Below are 25,018 nucleotides of genomic sequence, written 5' to 3'. Positions count from 1 at the left end.
CTAAAATATAACAAAAAATCCTTTAAACTGCTCCGTCCGTTTAAAAATTACTCACCAAAATGCTGTAAACACGGAGATAGAAGCGGCGGTTTCTTTTGCTTCCTAGGAAGCAAAAACAGCTGGGAGGCGGAGATCAGCAAGAGCTCCGAGGGAACACTCCTTTCACCCCCTCTAGAAATAAATCCAGAGGGGGTTCAGGGGTTCTACCTCTACTCTTGCGTTCTCTGTCCCTTCCCTTTGCCCGGGAAGGGATTTCCGAGCCGTGGGCCAGCTGATGCGCGCTGCGCTCCGCGGCTCTGACACTTCCCCAGCTGGACAGCTAAAAGCTAGCCGCCATCGCCGTCGCCTCCCACCGGAAGCCCCGAGATATGTGTTTTCTGATGGTCTTAGGTGACCCCTGTGAAAGCGTCGTTCGACCCCCAAAAGAGTCGCGACCCACAGGTTGAGAACCGCTGCTGTAGTGGTATGTAGGAATGTCCTTGGAAGACAAGAGGAAGAGCTATACAGTAACAAAAGGCAGCCATGTCCTCAGAAGGAATGGGGTCCTGCCAAATGCGTCAGAAGTGACCCTCCCTAGTTTCCTGGACTATAAAGACAAGGGGGGGGAAAAGAGAGATATACTTGCAGACTTCCAAGATTCTGTTAACAGACCTTGCAATAAAATTATAACTAATACTTCTGGGTATGCTTCTTGTCTGGATTAACTTGTGAAATTGACAATAACTGAGATTGTAATATCTTCGAGTTATGGCCATTTGTTCAATGACAAAAAAATGGATCTAATCCACAGTACATCTCATTGATCCTATTTTATTCTCTTTTATAAGAACTGGACTTAAAATTTGCTTTTAATTAGATAGAAATAACATTTAAAAACAGCCACTTATTAAAAGAGGAAGCAGATTAATTTTATAAGAGGTAGTCTTCAACTTATGACCATGATTGAGACCATAATTTACATCAAAAGTCCTTGCAGTCATGTCAGACGCAAATTTGTGACAATTTTTACAGTGGTTAGATCAGGCATATCAAACTGCTGACTCGCAGGCCGGATGCATCACGCCGAAACTGCCATGTGACATTGCAAGTTTGACATGCCTGGGTTAGATGAATCACACTCATTAAGTAAATTACATGGTCATTAAGTGAATCCAGTTTCCTCAGTATGGTGTAAAAGTACATTATTATATATTTGTTATCATTTATAAGGTCTATTCTGAAATGGTTTAAATTGTGTGGGTTTTGTTTTTTTTTAATAAGCAACAGACTAGCATCTAGAATTTATTTTCTTTTACAAAGTATTTGAAACAACCACATTCCACAGTGTGAAGCTGTTGTTTCATGAGAAAATGAGAAAGGACCAAAATAATGGGCTCTTACTGAGATTGGTGGGAATTATAGTCCAACACATTTGGAGAGCAGCAGTTTTGGGAAAACTGATGGGGAATCATATTGAAGTGGCCAAAAGAATGAATGCAAAAATACTAATTGTGTTAAGGATGGTTCAAAGGTTCTCCGGTAAACTCATAATCTAATATTGGACACTTATCCAAGATAAGTGGACTCTTAGCTTTATGTAGAACACAGAACAATCTTACTATTTCTTTTCATTAATGAGGAACTTTTTTTTTATTCTAACAGGAGTTGTTTAGAGCTGGGGAGTTGAAATGGGGAACAGATGAAGAAAAATTTATTACCATTCTGGGTACTCGAAGTACAGCTCACTTAAGAAAGGGTGAGTAGTATTGAAAAGAGTAGTGATACATGTTTTTAATAACTTTAATAAATATATATAATAGATGCACACTAAGGTGGAATGTTATTTCTAAATATTTAAATTTCCCCCTTTCTAGCCCACTTAATTGTCCTGCCCATATGATGGAGAATGTATATGAGTTTGAATGTATGTTTTTTTTTCTAAGCTTGTTTGAAGAAGTTGAAAGTAAGTAATAAGTAATAGTTAAAATGTAGATATCACCTTTTATCTCTTTTTTGATCTTTCAGTTTTTGACAAATACATGACTATTTCTGGCTTTCAAATTGAAGAAACAATTGATCGTGAAACATCTGGTGCACTAGAAAAGCTGCTTCTGGCAGTTGGTAATGTATAGTCCTATTCTTGATTAATCTTAAGCTTGCATATGCTAGGCCTGTGTTTCTAGCAACATAGATTCTATTTAACTAAGTGGCCTCAAATCACTTCAGGACAGTGTTGCAGGAGAAGTTTCCTGTCAGTTTTTTCCAGTTTTCCTTCCAGTCTGGATGGTTTGTGGATTGCTAGCAATATACTCCAAAATTGCCCAGACTTAAAGACCTCCAGACAAGCTACAGAGGCTTTGGACTGAGCAGCTGCACTGTAGACAACAGTTCTATTGCTCTGTAAGTTATAGTTAGGGCATAAAGCCCTTTGTTGCAAGCCCAGGAGGCACTGGGCTGAGCAGCTGTGAAATGGATGGTCATGCCACACAAGGAGCAGCCGCCAATCATACTCACCTAAGCAGCAGTGGCATGACTAGTGGTTCTATCGCTGTGTATGTTCCAAATATGTTTTGGAGCAAATATGCCAATGTAAAAATGTAAAAATTGTCACAAAATTGCGTCTGACATGACTGCAAGGACTTTTGATGTAAATTAATCTAATGTCTCAATTGTGGTCATAAATTGAAGACTACCTCTTATAAAATTAATCTGCTTCCTCTTTTAATAAGTGGCTGTTTTTAAATGTCCAATCTGATTAAAAGCAAACTCTAAGTCCAGCTCTTATAAAAGAGAATAAAATAGGATCAATGAGATGTACTGTGGATTAGATCCATTTTTTTTTGGAAACAGAAATGTCTTTACATAAAAAGTGTTAATGACTTTTCAAATACCTCTCTGGAACAGAATGATTCAGTATCATCTCTATATATTTAATTTCATGACAATCTTATGTTCATTTATTTTAATTCCAGATTTAAAATGATAAAGCAGAAAAGATAACTTTATCCTTGCAGGGGATGACCAGGCAGAGCCTCAGGGAAGTGTCAAGCACAGCTAACTCCCCCTAATACAATGGTTCTCAACCTGTGGGTCGGGACCCCATTTGGGGTTGAACGACCATTTCACGGGGGTCGCCAAACAACGCAGTCCGCTATTTTTTCCCCCTTTTCCTTAGCTGTGCTACTCCCTTTTATTCTATTGACTTTTGAAAGCCAATAGAATAGACTCTCTTGAATAGAGTCTAATTCTATTGGCTTTCAAAAGCCAATAGGAATTGTCCAGGCTGTCTCTGCCCTGCTGAGCCCACCAAAAGTCCCATTCTGCAAACGGTGCTGCACCAGTTGAGTAGTCCTCGACTTACGACCAGTTAAGTAGTCCTCAACTTACGACTGGTTGGGGGTCGCGGCATTAAAAAGGTTGAGAACCACTGCCCTAATATTGATGACTTCTAAGCAATGTCACCATTTGTGCCTCGCAACTGCTCAGACAAAGTCCCTTTAGCTTTCCTGCCTGAGCAGGGGGTTGGACTAGATAACCTCCAAGTCCCTTCCAACTTTATATTGTTGTTGTTATTGTTATTGTTGTTGTTGTTATTATTATTATTATTAGTATTATAGTTTCTGCTTAGTCACCAGTTAGCCAGTCAATGGAGGAAGGTAGTGGCATGGCCATGTTAGCTAGGAACTTTGGAAATTCTTAGCTGTCTGGCTCATATAAAAGGAGAAGTCAACCCAAAGTTCACTGAGAGGCTGTGGAATGGTGATAACCATGTTGCTATGCATGTCACAGGTAGCTCTGCTAGAGGAAGGGAAGAGAAGTAATTTGAAAGTATAGCAACTTGCCAAAAATAAAGATGAAGAATGCTAGTAAGTAACGTCCTTCAGAATGTAGCATTCTGTTAAATTGGCGCTTCTTAACGGTCATCTCCCAAGGACATATTTAATTGGTTTGTACATGCTATGAGTTGGAGATCCCTTTATATTAAACTTTCCAATAGCACAAAGTATTGGTGGTGCAATTCCTCTACTACAAGGAAGGTTGGACTAAGAGAACAACTGGCTTAAAGTCATCCAATGAGCCCTTCAATTAAATGAAGAACTAACCTGGGTCTTCTTTAGGCAAATCCAGTGTCATAGATTGCACTATACTTCTGATCAGAGAATTGTCAAAGGTTGTTTCTCTTCAGTTTAAATAGATAATAATGTGTGATAGAAATTGTGGATCAAATAATTTATTGTAAATACTTGAAAACTACTTTTCTGTCTTCAGGGGAATAAATGCCATCTACATAAGCTGCTTGTCATATGATAAAATAATGTTAAAACATTTTGTGATTCAGATGGATTGTTTTTCTTCTTCCAGTGAAGTGTGCTCGAAGTGTTCCTGCCTATTTTGCTGAATGTCTCTTTTATGCAATGAAAGTAAGTATTTATCATTTTTAAATAAAATCAGCATCTTCAGCCACTATTGTTTAAACAACCTCAAGATTGACAATATTTTAAGTTACTTTCTTGAACATGAATATTTTGGCTTTTTGTTCCATGTATATTTATTCAGAAATAAGGCTCATTGTGTTCAATGAACTTTATATTTTAGGAACACATCTGTAGGATTTCAGCCTTAGTTTATTGTTGAAGATATTGAAAAGCAGATAATAAAATGAAACGAGGAAACATTTCATTTTATGGATTTTTCAGCTCTTTCAGTGTTTGTAACATTTACAATATAGTATTTGAAATGTACATTTGAGTATTGAGTAGTAATTATTATTATCACATTACGATGTGAAGTGTTCATCATATGATCCATTTTCAATATGTTGTTTAAAAAGTTGCAGCAATTTCTACATAGCTGTAGCCATTTTTTAGTTTTATTGGTTTTTTTATTTGTTTTGACAATTTTTGTTTTACCTGCATTCCCATGTTTGAATTTTTTTTGAAAGTTGCATTAAAGAAGGGGTTCTAAAACTGAAGACAATTTTCTCCAAGGGGCTAATTTAATTTTTTTTATTTATCAAATTTATTTGCCATTCTCGGGAGACTTGGGCATATAGTGGAACTAATGGACCAATTTGTAATTGCTTTGTTAGCAAGTTGAGATATTGGTATAAAATGACAGAGTCTGGCTTTTTATGGGAGTAATGACACTATTCAAGGCTGGGAAAAGGGGTAATTGGGTCCAACAGTTTAAGAACCTTTGTTATTAAAGCAATAAAAAATAATAAATGAATTGTTCCTCTTGAGTTGCCAGCATTTGCTACATCATGCTGAGTCATTATTTAGTTTTAACTAAATTAGATACTTTGTTTTAGTGGCTGCAGCAGAAAGAATTGAACAATGGGGCTTAGTAGAATTACTGCCCAGCGCCTTTAATTGGTTGCTTAACCTTGTTTTACTAGGGAGCAGGCACTGATGATGATACATTGATCAGAATCATGGTTTCAAGAAGTGAAAAAGATCTACTTGATATTAGGCAAGCATTCAGAAGGGATTTTGCAAAAAGTTTGCACCATGTAATTCAGGTAAATTTTACCTTATCCATTAATTATATTATTTGTAACAGAAAGTATGGTGTTTCATGTGTTAATTTTCAGGCTTTTAAATTATGTTTCAGCTAGGTTAGTTAAAACAGAAGCATTTTATAATCATGGTTTGTTGAAGAATTTGTGTTATTATTTGTATGTTAAATTTATATTCCACTCTTCTGCTAGGAGCTCAAAATTTATACCCTCAACAATTCTGTGGGCCATTAGGGCTGAGACAGTGATTGCTCCCAAATCACTTAATGAGTTTCTATGGCTGAGGATGAGCTTGAATCTGATACTTCTGATCAACTCAGCCTACCCACATACCAGTTCTGGTGTAGGCATTTTATCAAGGGCAACAGCATATTTAAACTTCCTTTTTGTTAGAATTTATCATTTGCTAGTAGTAGTATTTGTAGACAGTGTTGGTTTTGCAGTTCTAGATTTTTGATGAACAAAAATACTTTGCTTGATAGTTTGTTTACATCATATGATTAGAGAATAGTCAGCAATACTGGAAAAACTATTCCTTTTTAAGAATATATGGACTCATTGTTGATTGATTCTGTACTTTATAGAAGGATACATCTGGTGACTACAGGAAGGGGCTTCTGCTGCTGTGTGGAGGAGAAGACTAGTGAAATCTACAATAACACAGAGGACAGAATCTCAAATCATGCCTTGTGCCTTTTTCTAGTTGTATGGTATTTACATAGATCTGCAGTCTTCTCTGTACCCATGCTGGCATTTTTATGCCAGAAGCAGTATACTGTTGTTAATCATGTATTATGATGCTTCTTCTTGCACTGGCTTGCTTACATAAGATTATTTTCTTTACTAGGGGAGTTATGTTGTTTCGTGCATTTTTTTTTACATAATTGAAATTTACAGTTTGCTGTTTACTTAAGTCTCAGTAAAATCAATGGGACAAATTTGGATCCAATCTTTCATGTGCACATTCCTTTGAAAAAAATCGACAAAAGTGCCTTTTAAATAAATGGGCTTTTATTTTTAAAATCAAAAGCACAAAATATGAGGTGCTTCTAGGCAAAGCATACAATTAGGGCCTACTAAAGTTTTGCAGTTGGTCAAGATGACACTGTTTTCCTGAAGGAAAACCAGAGTTTTCCACTGCTGTTTCTGACTGTTTTCATCACACAAAGAATCGGGAGGAAAAGCTATAATAATTGCACAATGTCTTTTGAGAGGATAGTGCTAATGGTTGACTATCTAAGAACATTCCTTCATTTCAGCAAAAGTGGAAGTAAGTTGCATTCCAAGAAACAAAACCAAATTTCCTCTTAGCTAAATTTGCACTATATATCTTGCACTTTTTACTCATAAAGAATGTATCTGCTAATAGATTTAAAATTGTGAGCTATGCATTGACTGTCCTCATGTAATGTGATTTTGGTACAATTAAAAATGTTTATAACCTACTGAATGGCTGAGATGTCTCTATGGTACTCTGAGGATCAATAAAAGGAATGCCGCTAGGCTCACTGTGAATACACGGCTTCACTTAAGCTTAAAAAATATTTTCCATATTTACATTTTGTTAGAATTAGCATGAAGGATCTTTCTTTAACCTTTAGACAATTTTATCTGCAATCTCTGGGTCTTTTATAATTTCAGTGTAGATTGCTTGTATGCTTATATTCTGCTGAAGTTAGAAAGATTTTGAAAATGTCACAATATAACAACAACAACAATAATAATGATAATAATAATACGCCTTATACTATTACAGAGTTTTGATGAAATTGAGGTATAGAACACAAACATACATAATGAAGAAAACATCTAAGTTAGTAAATTTCTAAGTAATATTCCTGCTTTAATAAATAGTGTAAAATATCTTTGTAAATGAAAAGGAGAAGAGAGGCACTGGTTCACTGACTTGTTCAAATGCCTTAAAGCTAAAAATTTACTGCTATGTAAAGGGTTACAGTCTTATGTATGGTAAGAATACTGTTCTATACTTCAATTAGGAATGAACTTTGAATCCAGTCTAGAATGGGAACATCTTTAACTTCTTCAAACAAGATGGCAGTATCTCATTTTGTATATAATATCCTTATGTGATTAATTTTACCCTTTATTATAACATTTTGCTGGACAATGAAAAAGAGGAGCTGCAGTTTTCTTGAACAACAGAATGAAGAATGAATAGGGACAAGCTTCTCAGACAAATGCAGAGTAGTCTGAAGCACTTCCAAGTTCCATTTGACTACAAATTAGATGGGAGTCTCCTTATATAAACCTAATTGTTATTGTATTTTGAAAAATAACTTTACCCATAATTATATGGTAGAAATATTTACTACATTATTACAATGAGAACAGTACTGGATGCCCCTGCATTTTTTAAATTACTGAGGGAAGTAGAAATCGCTAAAAGTACCAACCAAAATCTGAAAGTAGAATAAAAAGCATTCAAATAAAGGTAAATTTCACAATGCAGATTTCTGAAAATACTGATATTGCAGGATAATTTTATTGCTTAATATAATAATAGAAGTTAAAACTCCTGCTCAAGGAACAGGTGGCAGTCATGACCAGGAGGGCTTTGCGGAACTGTGGATTGTGCGCCAGTTACGTACTTTTTAGACCAACAATCCCTGCTCACCGTCACACCCTAATCACCCCCCCCCCCCGTCTTGATATTGTAATGTGTTCTGCATGGATTGCACATGAAAAGCATTCAGAAATTCCAATTAGTTCAAAATGCAGTGGCTGTATGGTTTTGTGCAGACCTAGATGTGTACATGTTACCTTTCCTGCAGGAACTGAATTGGCTGTCTATTTGCTTCCAGATGCAATGCAAAGTGCTAATTGTCCCCTTTATGGCTTGGGATCAGGTTATCTGAAAGACCATTTACATTCCACAGACCCAATAGAGTGGGGAGTCAGGGAATGTTGTGGGACCTGTTTCAGTACATCTGGCGGACCCTGGAAGAACGGTTTTCTCTATAGTCGCTCTTTCCCTTTAGAATATCATCCCTGAAAAGATGAGACTGGCCTCCACTTTTGCAAGGACCTAAAGACCTGGTCCTGTTAATGGGCCTGAAAACCCAAAGTGGGATGAAGCCGATCAAGGGGCTCGTTTGATTGTGTATTTTTGCCAAGGGTTGGGGGGAATTACTATTTATTGTTTTAGCCACCCAGAGTCACTGAGAATGAGTGGGAGATCATATAAATAAAAAAAGGGAAAGGGAAATGTTTGCCCTGTCCAATCATTTCTGATTCTAGGGGCAGTGCTCATCTCTATTTCTCAGTAAGAGAGTCAGCATTGTCCAAAGACAATTCCATGGTCATGTGGCCAGCATGACTGTACTGAGGCACAAGGAACACTGTTACCGTCCCACCAAAGTAGTACTTATTTATTTACTCACATTTGCATACTTTCAAATTGCTAGGTAGGCAGGAGATGGGGCAAGTAATGAGAGCTCACCCCATTGCATGGCACTTGGGTCTCAAACCTGGGCTGTTAGTTTTCCAGCTGACAAGCTTAGTGTCTTTAACCACAGCCATACAGACTCATAAGTAAGTAAATAAATAAATAAATACTTCTTTTAAGTATGATAGCCAGACTATTTATATAACTACTGTGAACTGTATTGTAGTTTATTAGTAAAACTTGATTTTTTTTTTTTGCTTGGATGTGGACATTACTTTGCCCTTGAAGTTTTCCCTCCTATTTATGCTCTGCTTCCTTGAACTTTATTTAAAACCACATTTTTTTCTCCACAGGATTTATAATGTTCTGGAATACGTTTTGATTTAGTGATTTGTAAGCCAAGATTTATGTTTCAACATATTTGAGCGCATAAGCAAATGTACTTTATTCAGTAAACTATTGGTACACTATCATGGATTAATGAGTGTGAAAACTTGACCAGTGGCTTTATTATTTTCCATATTAACAGAGAAATATATGGCTGACCAGGAGATGGTGCTGGTGAGTTATTTATGCCTTTATCAAATTTTCAACAATCCAACTTTTTTTTTTAAATTCCAATCAGTAGACATCAACCTCTTTTCTACATATATGTTTTCATTCTTTCTAAAATTAATCTTTTAAAAGTATCTTATGTAAATATTAATGCTTTTCTGAAATTAAAGAAAAATTGAAGCTTCATTTATTTATTTAAGAAAATTTATATGGCTGCCCAACTCACTCTCAATGACGCCCAGGGTCTTACAAAGATAAAAAACTAACATAAAACAATAATAAGCAACAACTCCTACTCCCCTGATATTAGACAAGTATAGTTTCTAATAAAACAGATACAGCAGAGACGAGAGCTAGTCATCTGTGTTTACTAGAACAAGCCAACAAACAGCAAAAATTATCACTTTGCCAATTGAACTGAAAATCTATACGCAAGCATCCCTGCTGAACTGTAACAAATCTCTCGTTGTTCAGTGCTGGGGGAGCCCTTGAAAATACTGCTTTGAGTTCCAGCATAGAAGAAGTGCAATATGTAGTACAGAAATTAAAAACAAAATATTCTCCTTAGATATTTAATAAGCAGCTCACTGTATGTTTCACAGTTAGTACATGTATATTTTTGTACATCTTCTTGGAAATAATCTGTTTACTTTAAAAACATTTTAAAATAATTATTACTATGGTTTTGTAATGCAATTACATCTTCCAGAAACGTTGGTCAGTTATCACTTTCTTCTCCATTCAAGCTGAGTGAAAGGGAAAATGCCACCAGCTGACACTGCTTATAAATTTTGTCAGAGCTCCAATCCAGGCATTTACAGGGAAAAGTGACAGGCTGAAATTAAATGCAGTGGCTCTGTAGGCCATAATAGCTGAGCACAAAGAAAACGTGACAAGCTCTGCTTGTCAAGATGGACTAAGAGAAACTCTTTGATCTGTACAATTACAAGGAAGAACAAGGGACTATCATCTTTTTGCATCTTTGTGTTGCTTTACTGACAGGGTTTGGAAACAACAACAGCAATGAAATAACCTAAATGTTAAGTATTCAGATCCTACAGTAGCTCTGGCATAACTTACCTTTAGATTAGAAAAAGAATGATAAAAGTAACAGAATAAATCATCTCAGTAAGAACAATCAGGCCAGTAGTATAACAATAGTGTTTTGGCCAAAATGCTACCCTTCAGGTACCATGATGTTATAGTTCATTAGTTCATTACATTTTATAACACAAAGGCTTGCCCAACAGTGAACTCTTAAGACCTCTTGAGATATTACCTTTGCATGTCTAACCCAATGCTTAAGAAGCAATTCCGCCCTCTTGCTAGCTCATCTAATGATACGTGAAACATGTCTGCAATGCTGTGTGGATGCTGTGAGAAGATTTTAAATACACATAAACATTGGCATCGTTCATCTTTAGGTTTCAAGCTCAAGAAAAACCAATTTTCTATTCAACAGAAATTTTGCCATCTCTAAAGGCTGAGAAACACAGATGACTGCATCTTTTCTCAAAGCACCTTACCTAGGTAACTGCCAAAAATTATGAACAAAAAAATAATTCAAGAAAAATCGTAACCTTATCTAATCTTATTACTCTTTTATGAGTAACAAGCATAGCTAGTCCCATGAAGAGAGATAGAAGGAAGTTTAGCTTTGAGAAAAGAAGTCCAGGATGGGATGCGTATGATTAATTTCTTTGACACATGGAAAAATGTTACCCAGAAGATGATCAAGATTTGTTCCTCTTTAAAAAGTGCAGGATAGAAAATAATAGCCTCTAATCACAGAAAGCAAATTATTGTTGAATGCAAGAGAAAACAACTTCCTATCAGAGAAATCTGATGGTGGAATTAATGGCCCAGAGATGTGTAATAACAGCCTTTATTTAAATAGAAGCGAGACAACCCTTTTTCAATTCCTGCAACGAAAAGGTGATTCAATGACCTAAATCCCCCTTCCAATGCTATGATTCTGTGACAAAGAAAAGATGCAATTGTTGCTTTTTAGAAAGCGTTGAAGAAAGAAAAAAAAGTGTGTATATTTGTGTGCCATAAAACGGGTGGTGGTAGGTGGAAATGGAGAAAAATTAGATATGTCCAAATGTGTCACTGATTATAAGATGGCTAACTGTAAATTCAGGAAACTAATACAAAATCCCCAAAATACTGGAGGAGAGATTTAGAAAAAGTGGTCTTAGCATGTTCACACCATAGACTAGTATTCTACACTGAATGCAGAAGGACTTATGTGCCCTTTTTTGAATGTATCTTCAAAAATGGTCATTAAACAATTATACAGAGATGGGAATGAATAAGTGTAGAAGAGCAATCATCTTAATGGGATCTATTTTTAAAAATTAAATTTAGATGTAAATAGGGTAAATGTAATTTTGTCCAGCCCTCACCTATTGATTAGTAAATTATAGCTATAAGGTAAAAGGCTAGGAAGGGCTCTCAGTCCCAAATTGTTCATGCCCTTGATGGTCTTACCAATTTCTGATGACATCATAGATATATCTAGTATGCTTAGCATCAATCCAGAAGTGGTTTCCTCTGGCCTTCTTCCAGGATGTTTTCTTAGCTTTGCAGTCTAGCTTCCAAACTTGAAACCTTCATATACAAGAAGATGCATTTTAAAGAATTTCATTAAAATGGTTACAACAAATCTTGGGTTAATGCCAAATGCTTTGCTATAAAACAGGCTTGAACTCAGAGTGAATCTTTCTAGGAAATTAGCCTATTGCAAATGTATGGAGGAGATAGTGTTATTTAATCTTCTCCAGTTTATAGCCCGTTTAATTAAAGATAGCAAACTCACCACATTATCAGGTGTAAATAAATGAACTTTTGTCAGTTCAGGCAGGGATTTTAAAGGAACCACACTTTACAGAATTTAAATGAGATTTCCATGCAAATTATTAAAGCCTTTATGGATATTTTTTCTCAACATTATCTGGTTAATCAAATATATATAGGAAATGGTCATTCTAGGGCATAACCTAGAATGCCACGACCCCCAACCGGTCGTAAGTCAAGGACTACTCAACCGGTCGTAAGTCGAGGACTACTCAACTGGTGCAGCACCGTTTGCAGAATGGCACTTTTGGCGGGCTCAGCAGGGCAGAGACAGCCTGGACAATTCCTATTGGCTTTTGAAAGCCAATAGAATTAGACTCTGTTCAGCTAAGGAAAAGGGGGGAAAAATGGCGGACTGCGTTGTTTGGCGACCCCCGTGAAATGGTCGTTCGACCCTAAATGGGGTCCTGACCCACAGGTTGAGAACCACTGTTCTAGGGTATGTGTGTGTGTATGTGTGTGCACATACACACATATATACATATATATGTAAATCCATATTTTGTGTGTCTATCTATCTATCTATCTATCTATCTATCTATCTATCTATCTCTAATTAACAATTGCACCAACATATTGAGTTTATTATATTATATGTATTATTTAATATATTAAAATCTAGTAAGTGATCTGCTTAAGACAGATAAATTGTTTTTTCATAGTAGTAAATAATGCAATTTTATAAAAGCTATACTCTAGTTCCATTAATATTGCTACTTCTAACTCTTTCATCCACCATACTCACTACAGCTCTAATGATGCTTCCATCATAACTAAAAGAAGATAATTGGATAGATAGATAGTAGTAATAGGGAAATGTGTGAGTTACATTAAAAGAATGATCGTGAGATATCTTCAGTTTTGAAGAGACTAATATAAGTGCACACAACAATGCTTAAACTTAGCAGCGTCTAGACAGACATTTATCCATCTCTGCCTAATAGGACCTTGAATTAGATGTTCTTTCTAATTAAAATGATTAATTTACTCCAAAATAGTCAGACATAGGTGATGAGTTGTGGTTGACTTGGTGGATCATACATTATACTGGCTTGATTAAGACAAGACCATTAGAATGGCTTGTTATGATTTTCCCATTATGTATTTAGCTGCCTATTTAGACACAGAACTATGCAGTATTATGCATCAATTGTTTTCCTTCAGCGATATTTGTATTTCTTGTCCATCACACTTTTTCTCTTTCTGTATACACTACATTCCATGCAAAAATAGAATTAATTCATCCATAATGATTAACTTGGTTATTAATAACTCATTTTTTGCAATATACACCTTACATAAACACAAAAACTAACCACATGGACAAGTTATGTACAATTCATTAAAGCACAAAAATGAATTAAGTTAAAATCAACCAAGGCTAGCACATTATGCAAATGCAACCACTAGATCTTTAACGACTTGATCAAGTGTGTTTTGCAAATGCAACCTACAGATCATTTCAAAAGCTATTTGGAATAGGAAAAGTATATAACAGTTTGCTGTTCTTTTAAAAAATCACTGGCAGTGTTCAAAATCTTGGATAAAATACTGATTTATTATTCATTTAAATTGATTTATATAGCCATCCATCTTACTAATGAGACCCTAGGTGGAAGTAAAGGCAGAAGGAGTGGCTTTGAGGGACAGGACTGAATCCAGGATAGAAATGGAATGTAAGCAAACATCTCAAAAAACAAAACAAACAAACAACCCTCCTCACTAGTTCTTACAAAAATAAAGAGAGGAAAGGGAAAACACATTTAGACTCTCAGGATTCTGTTACTATAGTTTTAAAATAAAAATAGTACTGACCTACAGTGGATTCCTGCTCTTATCACTTTGAAGAGATGACTGCAGCTGATAAAGAATAAAAAATGCAATATAAGTACACTTTAAAAATATATTTTACAATTGACCAAAACACAAAGTGGCTGCTTAATATATTTATTTATTCAATTTATATCGCCATCCATCTCTCAGAAACAATTTTGGGTGGTTGACTGTTACAACAGAATTAAAAATATAAAAACACAGTCAATAATCATGCAAATAAATTACATACCAGCAGAGAGCACGCATAAGATCCCTCAATTATGCACACTGTCTGGGCCCCAGGATTGACGGCAGTACTAAGATTTGAATGCTTTGCAAAAGGCCAGTAAGGTCAAGACATGTCTGATCTCAGGGGGAATGATGTTCTGGGGTGGGCACCATAGCAAAAATGTTCTCTTCCTATGTCTTGTGAGAAGGTACTCTCTTGTAACAGGACTCAAGCATACCTCTCCTGCTGGATTTAATAGGACAGGTAGATGCCATTGGGGAGAGATGGTTCCATAAGTAATCCAGCACCAAGCCATGAGGGCTTTAAAAGTGACTACCCATCTTGAATTGTATCTGGAAGCATATCAGTAGCCCATGCAGCTTGAAGCTGAAAAATAACTTATGTCTTTAAGATCATGTATCTTATCCATGTATCTTATGTATCTTTTTCTATACATTGTCATTTGCCTGTTTTGTAGCAAAATATACTTTATTGCCTTCATACCTTCATTTATCAGCTAGCAACGTGAGCAGACTAGTGTAGCACATTATCCTTTAATTTATCTAACTGAAGTGGTGTCCTCAACATTTTTAAATTAGAACATGGTCATATGTCTAACAAGGGAGAGTATGTCAACTCTGCTTCACTTGTTTTAGATTCACAATTAAACTACAGAGGATTAAACATGTCATTTGTGAAAACAGTTTGCAGCGCTTCTAATTATATGCATTATAGTGAGGATTTCTGATATTTAGAGAATTTCATGGAATCGTACTTATTTCATGAACCACTTACCTAATCTGTCAAGTCTCTACTAATCAAATTCTTTTGGTAGCCTCTGTGGCCCTGTTCTCAAAACAAACTAAAACTTAATTAGCTACATTATACTTTGGCTTAAAATGTTGGGTTAATTGACTATATAAACCATGTTTTATATAGTTTATATGTTACTTATATGTAAGGGTGTAGGTCTATACATATGTTGTATATAGTATGTTTAAATGTGTGTTATGTATGTGTACACTTTGAGAGCAAGCAATTAAATTTCATTTTTAATGTGTGCCATAGTGCCCACAGTAAAATGACAATAAAGGCGCTCTCTCTCTCTCTTTCTCTCTCTCTCTCTCTCTTCTATCTATCTATCTATCTATCTATCTATCTATCTATCTATCTATCTATCTATCTATCTATCTATCTATCTATCTATCTATCTATCTATCTATCATCTATCTATATATCTCTTATGCATTAATGAACTGTATGAACCCAGTCAATTCTGTTACGATTTTTTTTAAGTCATGGTTAAACAATACATAGGTTATTGCACTCTGTGAATCCAATTCTTAATACTGCTAAGCAGTATCAGATCTCAACATATATCTCAGAATTCCAGCCAGGTAAATGGATCAGAGTTCACAATACATTAGCAGTGAAAAGAAGTTAGGGCATCTCTTTCTGATACAATCCTTTTGTCTGAATCATTGGGCTCCAGAGCATCCAGAAGTCAAAGTAATATTTTTTAAGGAATACCACATCAAGATAATACGAAGAGTAATTTGTAGGTACTGACAGCCCTAATACCAAATTGGTGATGTTCAGATGATTTTCCTGCTTACTTCTCATGAGTGCCATCTTCATTTGGAAAAAAGTGTTATAACAATGTCAAAATGAAAAAAAAATTCCAGTCTTCATTTTGGTAATAATCTTTTCTTAGCTTCTCTCAGGTTTTCTTTACAAAAAAAAAAATGACACAAAGCATAAATTAGATTCACATATCACACAGTTTGATTTGGCTTAATACATTTTGATGATTTGTCAACAATATCCATCCTATTACTTGAATGCATCATCCAGCCACCTCTCTGTCACTAATGGAGACTATGATGCCTCAGTAATGGCTGTTGCCATAAGATGACAGAAATGATCAGAAGAACAACTTAAACAAACATGGGATATGCAGTGTGGGAACCAGATACTTGGTAGGTAGCACAAATTTGTAGCAGGATAGTACTGACAAAAACTTACAGTAAGCCACATCCATATTAGGGTTCAAACTCACATTTGATTGGGTTGATTGGGTCTTTTGATTTGCAGTTGAAAATCATCAAAGTGTATAGTGCTGGGAAGAAGGTGAATATTGTAGTGCAAGAGGAAAGCCTGATCCATTCTACCATTTCCACTACTGCAAAGGATAATGAAAGGATTAGAGAGGCAATGAAAGGATCACCATGAATGAATTAACAAGACAGAGAAAAGGGCTCATCCATGAAACGGAAAAGCTCCTTATACTTTGGATGGAATATCATATACAAAAGAGGAAGCTAATTAACCTTGTTCTCATTCAGACCAAGGCACACAGCTTTCTCAATACACTGAAGAAACAAGAAGGTGAGGAGTACATAGAAACATTCATTCCCAGCTGTGGGCTGGTTTATGTAACTTCAGCAAAAATGTAATCACCATAGCATGCACACATCAAGTGAAGCTGCAAGCACTGATGAAGAAGCTGTACTTGATGATAACATAGCAGAAGCACATTTACCTGAACAGATATTCATAGTGAATATAAACAGGTTATTCCTGAAAAAATGTCTACATACCCCAAAAAGACTAAAGCAACGCCTGAAAACAAAGCATTTAAGAACAGAATAACCTTGCTAGTGGGTAGAAATGTCTCCGAATTCAAGCTGAAACCATTTCTGAGCCACAAATCAGAGAACCTCCATGCATTTAAAAACATAAGCAAGCACACACAATTGCCCATTTATTACCAATCCAATTAGAAGGCTTGGATAATAACAAGTGCTCTTTGAAGATTGGTGTACGAATTGTTTTATTTCCTTGGCACTTCCAAGGGAGGTATGCCAAACCAAAGACTACTCCACAAAAGTAGAGGTGAGGACCACAGCCAAGAACAAGGATCTGGTGAATATTCTGGTTCCTTGGAACCTCTCTGAATAAAGAGTGGTTGTTCACATGTGCTCTGGGGGCTGCTCCTTTTGAGGAGAACATAGGACAGCACTTTTATGCAGGTTTGAATGCCAAAAGACAACAGGATCAGTCATCCTGTTCACAACCATGGCAGACCTTTTAAAGGACACAAACCACACTTTTTACAGGTGGTCCGCAACTAACAACAGTTCACTTAGTGACCAAAATTGCAACAACACTGAAAAAAGTGATTTATGACCATTGCATCATCCCCATGGTCATGTGATCAAAATCCAGATGCTTGGCAACTGGCTCATATTTATGACGATTGTTCTAGGGTCATGTGACCTTCTTATAAGCAAAATCAATGGGGAAACCAGATTCACTTTTAGAACTATATAAAATTTTACTTTATGAGCTACAACCATTATTAGCACATGACCAAAATTTCTCAGTTTCCTGTACCACCTCCAAACCATGGTTTGATAAGGATTGCGTAGAAGCCAAGCAAGCCCTTAACTTGGCATACAAGGAGTACAAAAGCGAGACTGGATATGGCAATAAAGCAATTCTTAAACAGTTACTTACACTCAAAAAACAATTCAAGCAATTGATCGCATTCCAGAAGAGACAAGACACAAGGTCTTCCTGGGAACAGCTCATTGTGGCAGCAAAGCAAACTCCTCCTTATTTTGGCGTTTAATAGCTTGCCACTCTGAAAGAATCTATACCCCATTAGACTGTCATATATCTCCTATAACCTGGGAACTTCATTTTCGGAGAATGTATGAAGATCCCTCCAGCGAGAGTACAAGGTCTATAATGAAGGATTTACCTGAGTAGCCTCCAGTTTTAGAGTCTGAAATTAAATCCCTCATTGGCCAACTCAGGATCGGGAAGGCTCCAGGAGCTGACTTCATTTCGGCTGAATTACTAAAGAATAATATGGAGTGGTGGCTACCCATCCTGGCAGCGCTATTCACTTATATTGACTCCACCGGCCATGTCCCAGAGGAATGGTGCTTGGCAATTGTGGTCCCAATTTATAAAAAGGGAAAGAGAGACGATCCTGCCAATTACAGACCAATAAGTCTGCTAAATATAATCAGCAAACTCTATGCCAAACACCTTCAAGATAAACTAAAGGAGTGGCTGGATCTTGAGAACCTGATTGCCAAAGAACAAGCTGGGTTTAGAGAGGGGAGAGGCACCATAGGTCAGTGCTTAGTTCTTCATCATTTGATTGAAAAATATGCATCAGAAAGACCTGTATCATTATACTCTGCCTTTATAGATCTTAAGTCAGCTTTTGACATGGTTACAAGGACTAAGCTATGGGAGAAGCTGGAAGCTGCCTCAATTGATCACAGACTCCTCCATCTGTTAGTGCCTTACATACCAAAACATTCCTCAAGGTGAGGTGTAATATGCAAGGGTCTCTCTTGAGGTCAGTTGAAACTCAAAAGGGGGTTAAACGGGTGCATTTTGGCTCCTTTGCTCTTCACTTTTTACATAAATTATATGGTAAAATGGTTAAATAATCCAAATTACCACCCCCCAAAAAATAGGTGACCGAAGCATTGTTTTGGTGCTCTATGCAGATGACGCTGTGATTCTCTCCAGGATGCCAGTTGGCCTTAAAAGAGCCTTGCGAGTCCTTGTCCAGTATTGCAAATATAATAAACTGGACATAAATTATGAGAAAACAAAGGTTATGGCTTTTGCAAAAAGGCCAAAACGGTACTTATGGTATTTAAATAGCCACAAAATAGAGCAGGTAACCACCTTTAAATGCGTAGGGGTGGTCATCCATGCCACTGGCTCACAAAAAGCCCATGGAGAATACACATCTGCCTCTGGCCAACGATTGGCGGATGCCATTCTTAAATTTTTCCGCACAAGGGAGGACACTATGTTCCAGCTGCAATTAAGCTCTTTCTAGCCAAGTCGCTAGCACAGCTTCTCTACAAGATCTTGCTCGGACCCTCAGCTGGAAAGAGGTTAATCGAAATTTATCAGAACAATTCTCTAGATGCCGCGCTGTGTCCCAAATGCACTCCTGCACCTGGAGACAGGATTGATAAAAGTCGTAGCAAGAATCTGTATAGCTTCCTTAAACATCTGGCTAAGGCTTAATTGTTTTCCATAAGGCCTTGCTCCATTAATTCTTCAAGATAAATTCTCCTCTTCATGGATCAAGACAGTCGAGTAAAATCTTGCCAAACTAGGTTCTCGTCAGCCTCAATTCTCAAATTGGACTACAACCAAGCAAAACAAAGCTTGCGTCAAAGGGTAGAGGACATTGAGAGGCAAGCAGACTTAGTTATAGCTCCACTGTTTCTGGCTCCAGACTCTATTAGATACGTGTTTACACCTGCCAGGTGTCTTAGTCAGTTGGAATCAGTAAATCACCGGAAAGCATTCTCGCTTGCACGGTGCCATGTGTTTCCATCAGCCATCCTGTACGGCAAGTATAAAAAGACTCCATTGGCAGAAAGACTCTGCTCCTGTGGCTCAGGAGAGGTGGAGACCATTGGACACATATTCCTTCGATGTTCTTTCTATAAAGCTATTTGGAAAAACCATATCCTCCCCATAATTGATAGGTATCCTGGTTGTTTGAAACGTATTTATCTCCAGTGGCTGCTTAAGGACGAGCAGGCAGTGATCATGGCGCAGGTGGCTAGATTCTGCACTTTAGCACTGGGGATTCACCAGAAACATAAATAAAAATTTTAGATCTTTTAAATAATCTTTTATAATCAATTTTATTACGTGTTTTTATTCAGCATTAGACTATAGTCAATCTATTTTTATTGTCAGGTCAGTATGATTCAGTTTTTCTGAAGCTAACTAGTTTTTTTATACTGTCTGTAAAACTAGGCAGACCTTGGTCACCCATTGGTTACATCATCAATGGTAATATATTGCTATGTCTTCTTGTGTTGGTTCTGTTTAGTTTTGTTTTATTTTTATTCGGTTGTAATAATAAATTGATTTGATTTGATTTATAAAGTCCACTAAACTCCAACTTGGAAATGTTGACTATTATATTTTTTTTCTCATGATCCTAATTTAAAACTCTTTTTATGCTGCTGTCAACCGTCTAACTAGCGAACTCAAAATCAAGGAATCTTCAAGGCTTTGAAATGCCATAAAAGATAATACTTTATTGAGTGCACATCTCAGAATTGAAGAAGTGCTGACTTCCGGTGGATCAGCGTTGGTGATGGCGGCTACTTTGTAGCCGTCCTCCTGGGAAAGCGTTAGAACCGCAGAGAACAGCAGGCACCAGCTGTTCTGCGGCTCAAAACCTCCCTCCCGGGCAAAGGGGGGGAGGGGAGTATCACCCAAATAGAGGTAGAGCCTCTGAGACCCTCCAGGAAGCTTTCTTTGGGGGGTGAAAAGAGTGCTCCCTCGGAGTTCGGGTTGCCTCCGCCTCCCAGCTGTCTTTGTCCCAGCTGTTGGGACAAAGCAAGACGCCGCTCCCACCTCCACGCTTAAAGAGACCGGGTGAGTTATTTTTAAAAGCGGACAGAGCTGGATAAAGGATTTTTTATTGGAGCTTATTTGGACTTTACTTTGAAAGGTTGATTTTTATTTCCCTTCTTTTTTTTTTCTTTCGTGAGAGTGAAAGTAAAATGGCGATTGGAAAGTCTTTTTTTTTAAAAAAAAAAAGTGAGCGAAACGGAATGTAATGGATTAGACTGTTTTTTCTATTTAAATTTTTCCTTAAAGTGGATTTGTGGTTTGGGAAGATTTTTTTTTTTTTGTTAAACTTTCTTTTGTTATTTTTCTCTTTTTTTAAAGGGATTTTTTCTTTTGTATTTTTTAATTTTTTTTTAAGAAGGAGGAAAGAAGAAACGAAACTTTTTCTTTTTGAAAATGGCTTCAAAGCGGCAAGTAACATCTACAGTACCTAAGGTGGCTTCTTCTCCGGCGATCTTACCAGTTCAACAACCTAAAGCTACACCACTACCCTCTCCCCCTTTGCCAGCAGTAACGGTAAAAGATATGCAAGACATAATGGGAAATGCTGTATCTCAAATTAGAGGGGAAGTGAAAGAGCTTTTAGTGGAGAATAATATTATTTTGAAGCAAGATATAGTTATGGCTTTAACAGGACTTGCTTCTGTGGTTGAGAAGCTGGATTCTAGAGTGGAAGAAGTGGCAGACAAGGTGGAGATCTTGGAAGATAAATTTGAAGGCATGGAAAAAAAGATGGAAATTTCACAAGATGATATTGTTATGGCTCAATATAGGGAGATGGAGTATGCTTTAAGAATCAGGGGGTTGAGGGAAGACATGCAACAAGACTTGAGAGAGATTGTAGTAAATGACTTTGCTGCCATTCTGAATAGAGAGAAGGAGGAAATATTTAGAGAAATTGAAAAAATATTTAGAGTTAACTCTTGGGTTGCAAAGCAAAGAAATCTGCCAAGAGATGTGGTAATCTATTTTGGGAAGAGATCTCTGCATAATGAAATCATACAAGCTTTTTATAATAAGAGGTTTCAGATTGCTGCTCAAGATGTCATCATTTTAAAGGAGATTCCATCTAAAATTTTAAGAAGAAGAAAAGAGTTTGCTTTCTTAGCCAATGAACTTAAAAAAAGATTGATGCCATTTAGATGGGAGATTCCGACGGGCATCGTGGTGAGTCATGCGGGGACGCGCTATAGACTTAACACTGTTTCTAAAGCAAAGGAGTTTTATAAGTCGGTCCTGGGAGCAGGCTCATCACCACCTATGATGCAGAAAGTCTTGGATGGCAAGGAGGTGGAACAGCAGTCTGAAGAAGTAGTATTGATGGATGTTGGAAAATCACAGGCTGAGTGGTTGCAACAAGCAGAGATCAAAGAGCAAAGAATGACTCGAGCAGCCCATAGACGTAAGGAAAAGGAACAACAGAAGAAAGAAGTTAAAGAAGTTCTACAAGAAATTGCTTCAGTGCCTATGGGAGGAGCAAGACCCAAGAGCTCTGCAGCACATTCTTCAATGGCAGATCTTCAAGCAGTCTTCTCCAGGCTTTTGGTTAAGGGAGATGGTAAAGCTCCTGACGTGGAATGCTAATGGTCTCAACTCCCCCCAAAAGAGAAAGAAAATATTTCATTACCTAAAGCAACATAACAATGATATTATCTGTTTTCAGGAAACACACATCATTTCTAAAGATCAAAAATATTTAGTTAATGTTCGTTTGGGATCTCATTTTGTATCTTCTGCTCCCGGGAAAAAAGGGGGAGTAGTTATTTATGTTAAGCAAAATTTACCAGCCTGTTTAGTAGAATCTGATCCCCAAGGGAGATATGTTATGATTGAAGTGGGTCTGTATGGCAAGAAAGTACTTATAGTGGGTTTGTATGCACCAAATCAACAACAGGAACAATTTTACAGATTGTTACATCAAAAACTAATTTTGTTGGACTATAGATCTGTTATACTAATGGGAGACTGGAATGGTGTTTTAGATACACAAAGAGACAAAAAAGGACCCTCTATTTCTTTTAAACAGGCTAAATTACCTAAAGCCTTTTTTGATTTGAAAGAGGACTGGGAGCTGCGAGATTATTGGCGTGAACATAACTTGGAGTAGAGAGATTTTACTTTCTTTTCGGATAGACATCAAATCTTTCTCAAGAATTGACTTTTTCTTGATTACAACGGATTTATATTTTAGGGTGAAGAATGTTAAGATTTTTCCTAGGACATTGATGGATCATAATCCAGTTTGGATGGAATTGGTTAATGAAAAAGAGGAGAGGAGATCTTGGAGGATGAATGAAAATTTATTTAGACAAGAAAAGAATGTTCAAAAATTAAAGGAGCAATTAAAGGATTATTTTGCTTTAAATATGTATAAGGGAACTTCAATGTCAATGGTCTGGGATGCAGGTAAAGCCTACATGTGGGGGATTTTGATACAAATGAATAAGGTTCATAGACAGAAGCAGGTGCAGAAACGTAAGGAGTTGGAAGATGAGATTAAATTAAAAGAAAAAGCTTTGATTTTAAACTCCATAGATGAGAAGATTAAGGAATCTATAAAATTGCTTAAATCACAATTTAATATGTTGATGGCTGATCAAACCGCAACTAATTTACTGTATATGAAACAAAACACATTTTGTAACGCTAATAAACCAGGGAGATGGTTGGCTTATCAATTGAGAAAGAAGCAGAAACAGAGAATTATAGATAAAATAAATTATAATGGTAAATTGGTATATCAGAAGGAGTTGATTAAGAAATCTTTTTTAGAATATTATCAAAAATTATATACGAGTACTAAAGTATAGGCTTCAGATATAGATAATTATTTAAAAGATGCTAATTTTCCTAAACTAACAGAAGATCAGAAACAAGAAATTAATGGCCTGATTACTAGTGAAGAAATTGAGACTGTAATTAAAGAATTAAAATTAGGTAAAGCACCGGGTACTGATGGATTGACATCTATCTATTATAAAACTTTGGTACAAGAGTTGATTCAACCTTTAAAGGAGCTTTTCAACAATATATTACAGGGTTTAGAGACCCCTTTGTCATGGGTAGAGCTTTTATATCTTTGATTCCAAAAAAAAAGACGAAGATCTCACTTTACCAAAGAATTATAGACCTATATCTCTTTTAAATGTAGATTATAAGATTTTTTCAAAAATCTTAGCTAATAGACTTATGAGGGTCTTGCATCATGTAATACATATGGATCAAACGGGTTTTATAACTGGAAGGTATATGAAGAATAACGTTAGACAAATTATTAACCTATTAGAATATTTAGATAAAAACAATCAAGTTTCTGTAGGATTGATATTTTTAGATGCTGAAAAAGCTTTTGACCAGCTGAATTGGCAATTTATGTTAAGATTAATTGAGAAAATGAATTTTGGAGAAAACATATTACAAGCTCTTCGTGTTATTTATCAAAAGCAAACAGCACAACTTATAGTTAATGGGGGTTTGTCAGAGGTGTTTTCAATTCAGAAGGGGACTAGACAGGGTTGTCCATTGTCACCATTGCTGTTTGTTTTAACTTTGGAAATTTTGTTGATTAAAATTCGAGAATCACAGCAGATAAAAGGAATAGAAGTTAATAAAAAAGAATATAAATTAAGGGCTTTTGCAGATGACTTGGTTGTTACTTTATCTCAACCAACTGATTCTGTAATAGAGTTATTACAATTGATACATCAGTATGGACAGGTTTTGGGTTTCAAAATTAATAATAATAAGACTAAGATATTGTCTAAAAACATGACCAATTTGGATAAGGAGACTTTGGTTAGGTTGACAGATTTTGAGGTTGTTAATAAGGTAAAATATCTGGGGGTTATTTTATCTGCCTCTAATATAAAATTGTATAAAAATAATTATGAAAGGCTGTGGGTCAAAATACAAAGAGATTTGGAAAATTGGGAGAAGCTGCAACTATCCCTATTGGGGAGAATTGCAGCGATTAAAATAAATGTTCTGCCAAAGTTTCTTTTTTTATTTCAAATGATACCCATTTTAAAGAATGAGGTTAATTTAAATGAATGGCAGAAAGGTATCAATAAATTCATTTGGGCAGGGAAAAAAACAAGAGTAAAACTTAAAATTATACAAGATATTCGTGAGAGAGGTAGACTCAAGGTACCGAATTTGAAATTGTATTATGATGCTGCTGTTTTAACATTAATTAGTGATTGGGTTAATTTAACAAATGTAGAAATACTCCTCTTGG

The 25,018-nt window shown here is 36.3% G+C and overlaps 1 protein-coding gene across 2 annotated transcripts in view; it reads left to right on the top strand.

Annotated features, from left to right (window-relative positions):
- Window positions 1-6,942, top strand: part of ANXA5 (annexin A5) — a 37,217-nt gene extending 30,275 nt beyond the window's left edge. For both annotated transcript variants that reach the window (XM_039320178.1, XM_039320176.1), the window contains 5 exons: window positions 1,642-1,735; window positions 2,005-2,100; window positions 4,342-4,400; window positions 5,378-5,500; window positions 6,082-6,942. In XM_039320178.1, coding sequence (XP_039176112.1) covers window positions 1,642-1,735; window positions 2,005-2,100; window positions 4,342-4,400; window positions 5,378-5,500; window positions 6,082-6,141 — 432 coding nt within the window. In that variant the 3' untranslated portion in view covers window positions 6,142-6,942. The remainder of the gene's footprint in view (window positions 1-1,641; window positions 1,736-2,004; window positions 2,101-4,341; window positions 4,401-5,377; window positions 5,501-6,081) is intronic.
- The last annotated feature ends 18,076 nt before the right edge of the window (window positions 6,943-25,018 follow it).

Source organism: Crotalus tigris, unplaced genomic scaffold, assembly GCF_016545835.1.
Source record: "Crotalus tigris isolate CLP2741 ecotype Arizona unplaced genomic scaffold, ASM1654583v1 scf7180000023625.2024221, whole genome shotgun sequence".
NCBI lineage: Eukaryota > Metazoa > Chordata > Lepidosauria > Squamata > Viperidae > Crotalus > Crotalus tigris.
This window is presented reverse-complemented; position numbering and strand designations above follow the sequence as displayed.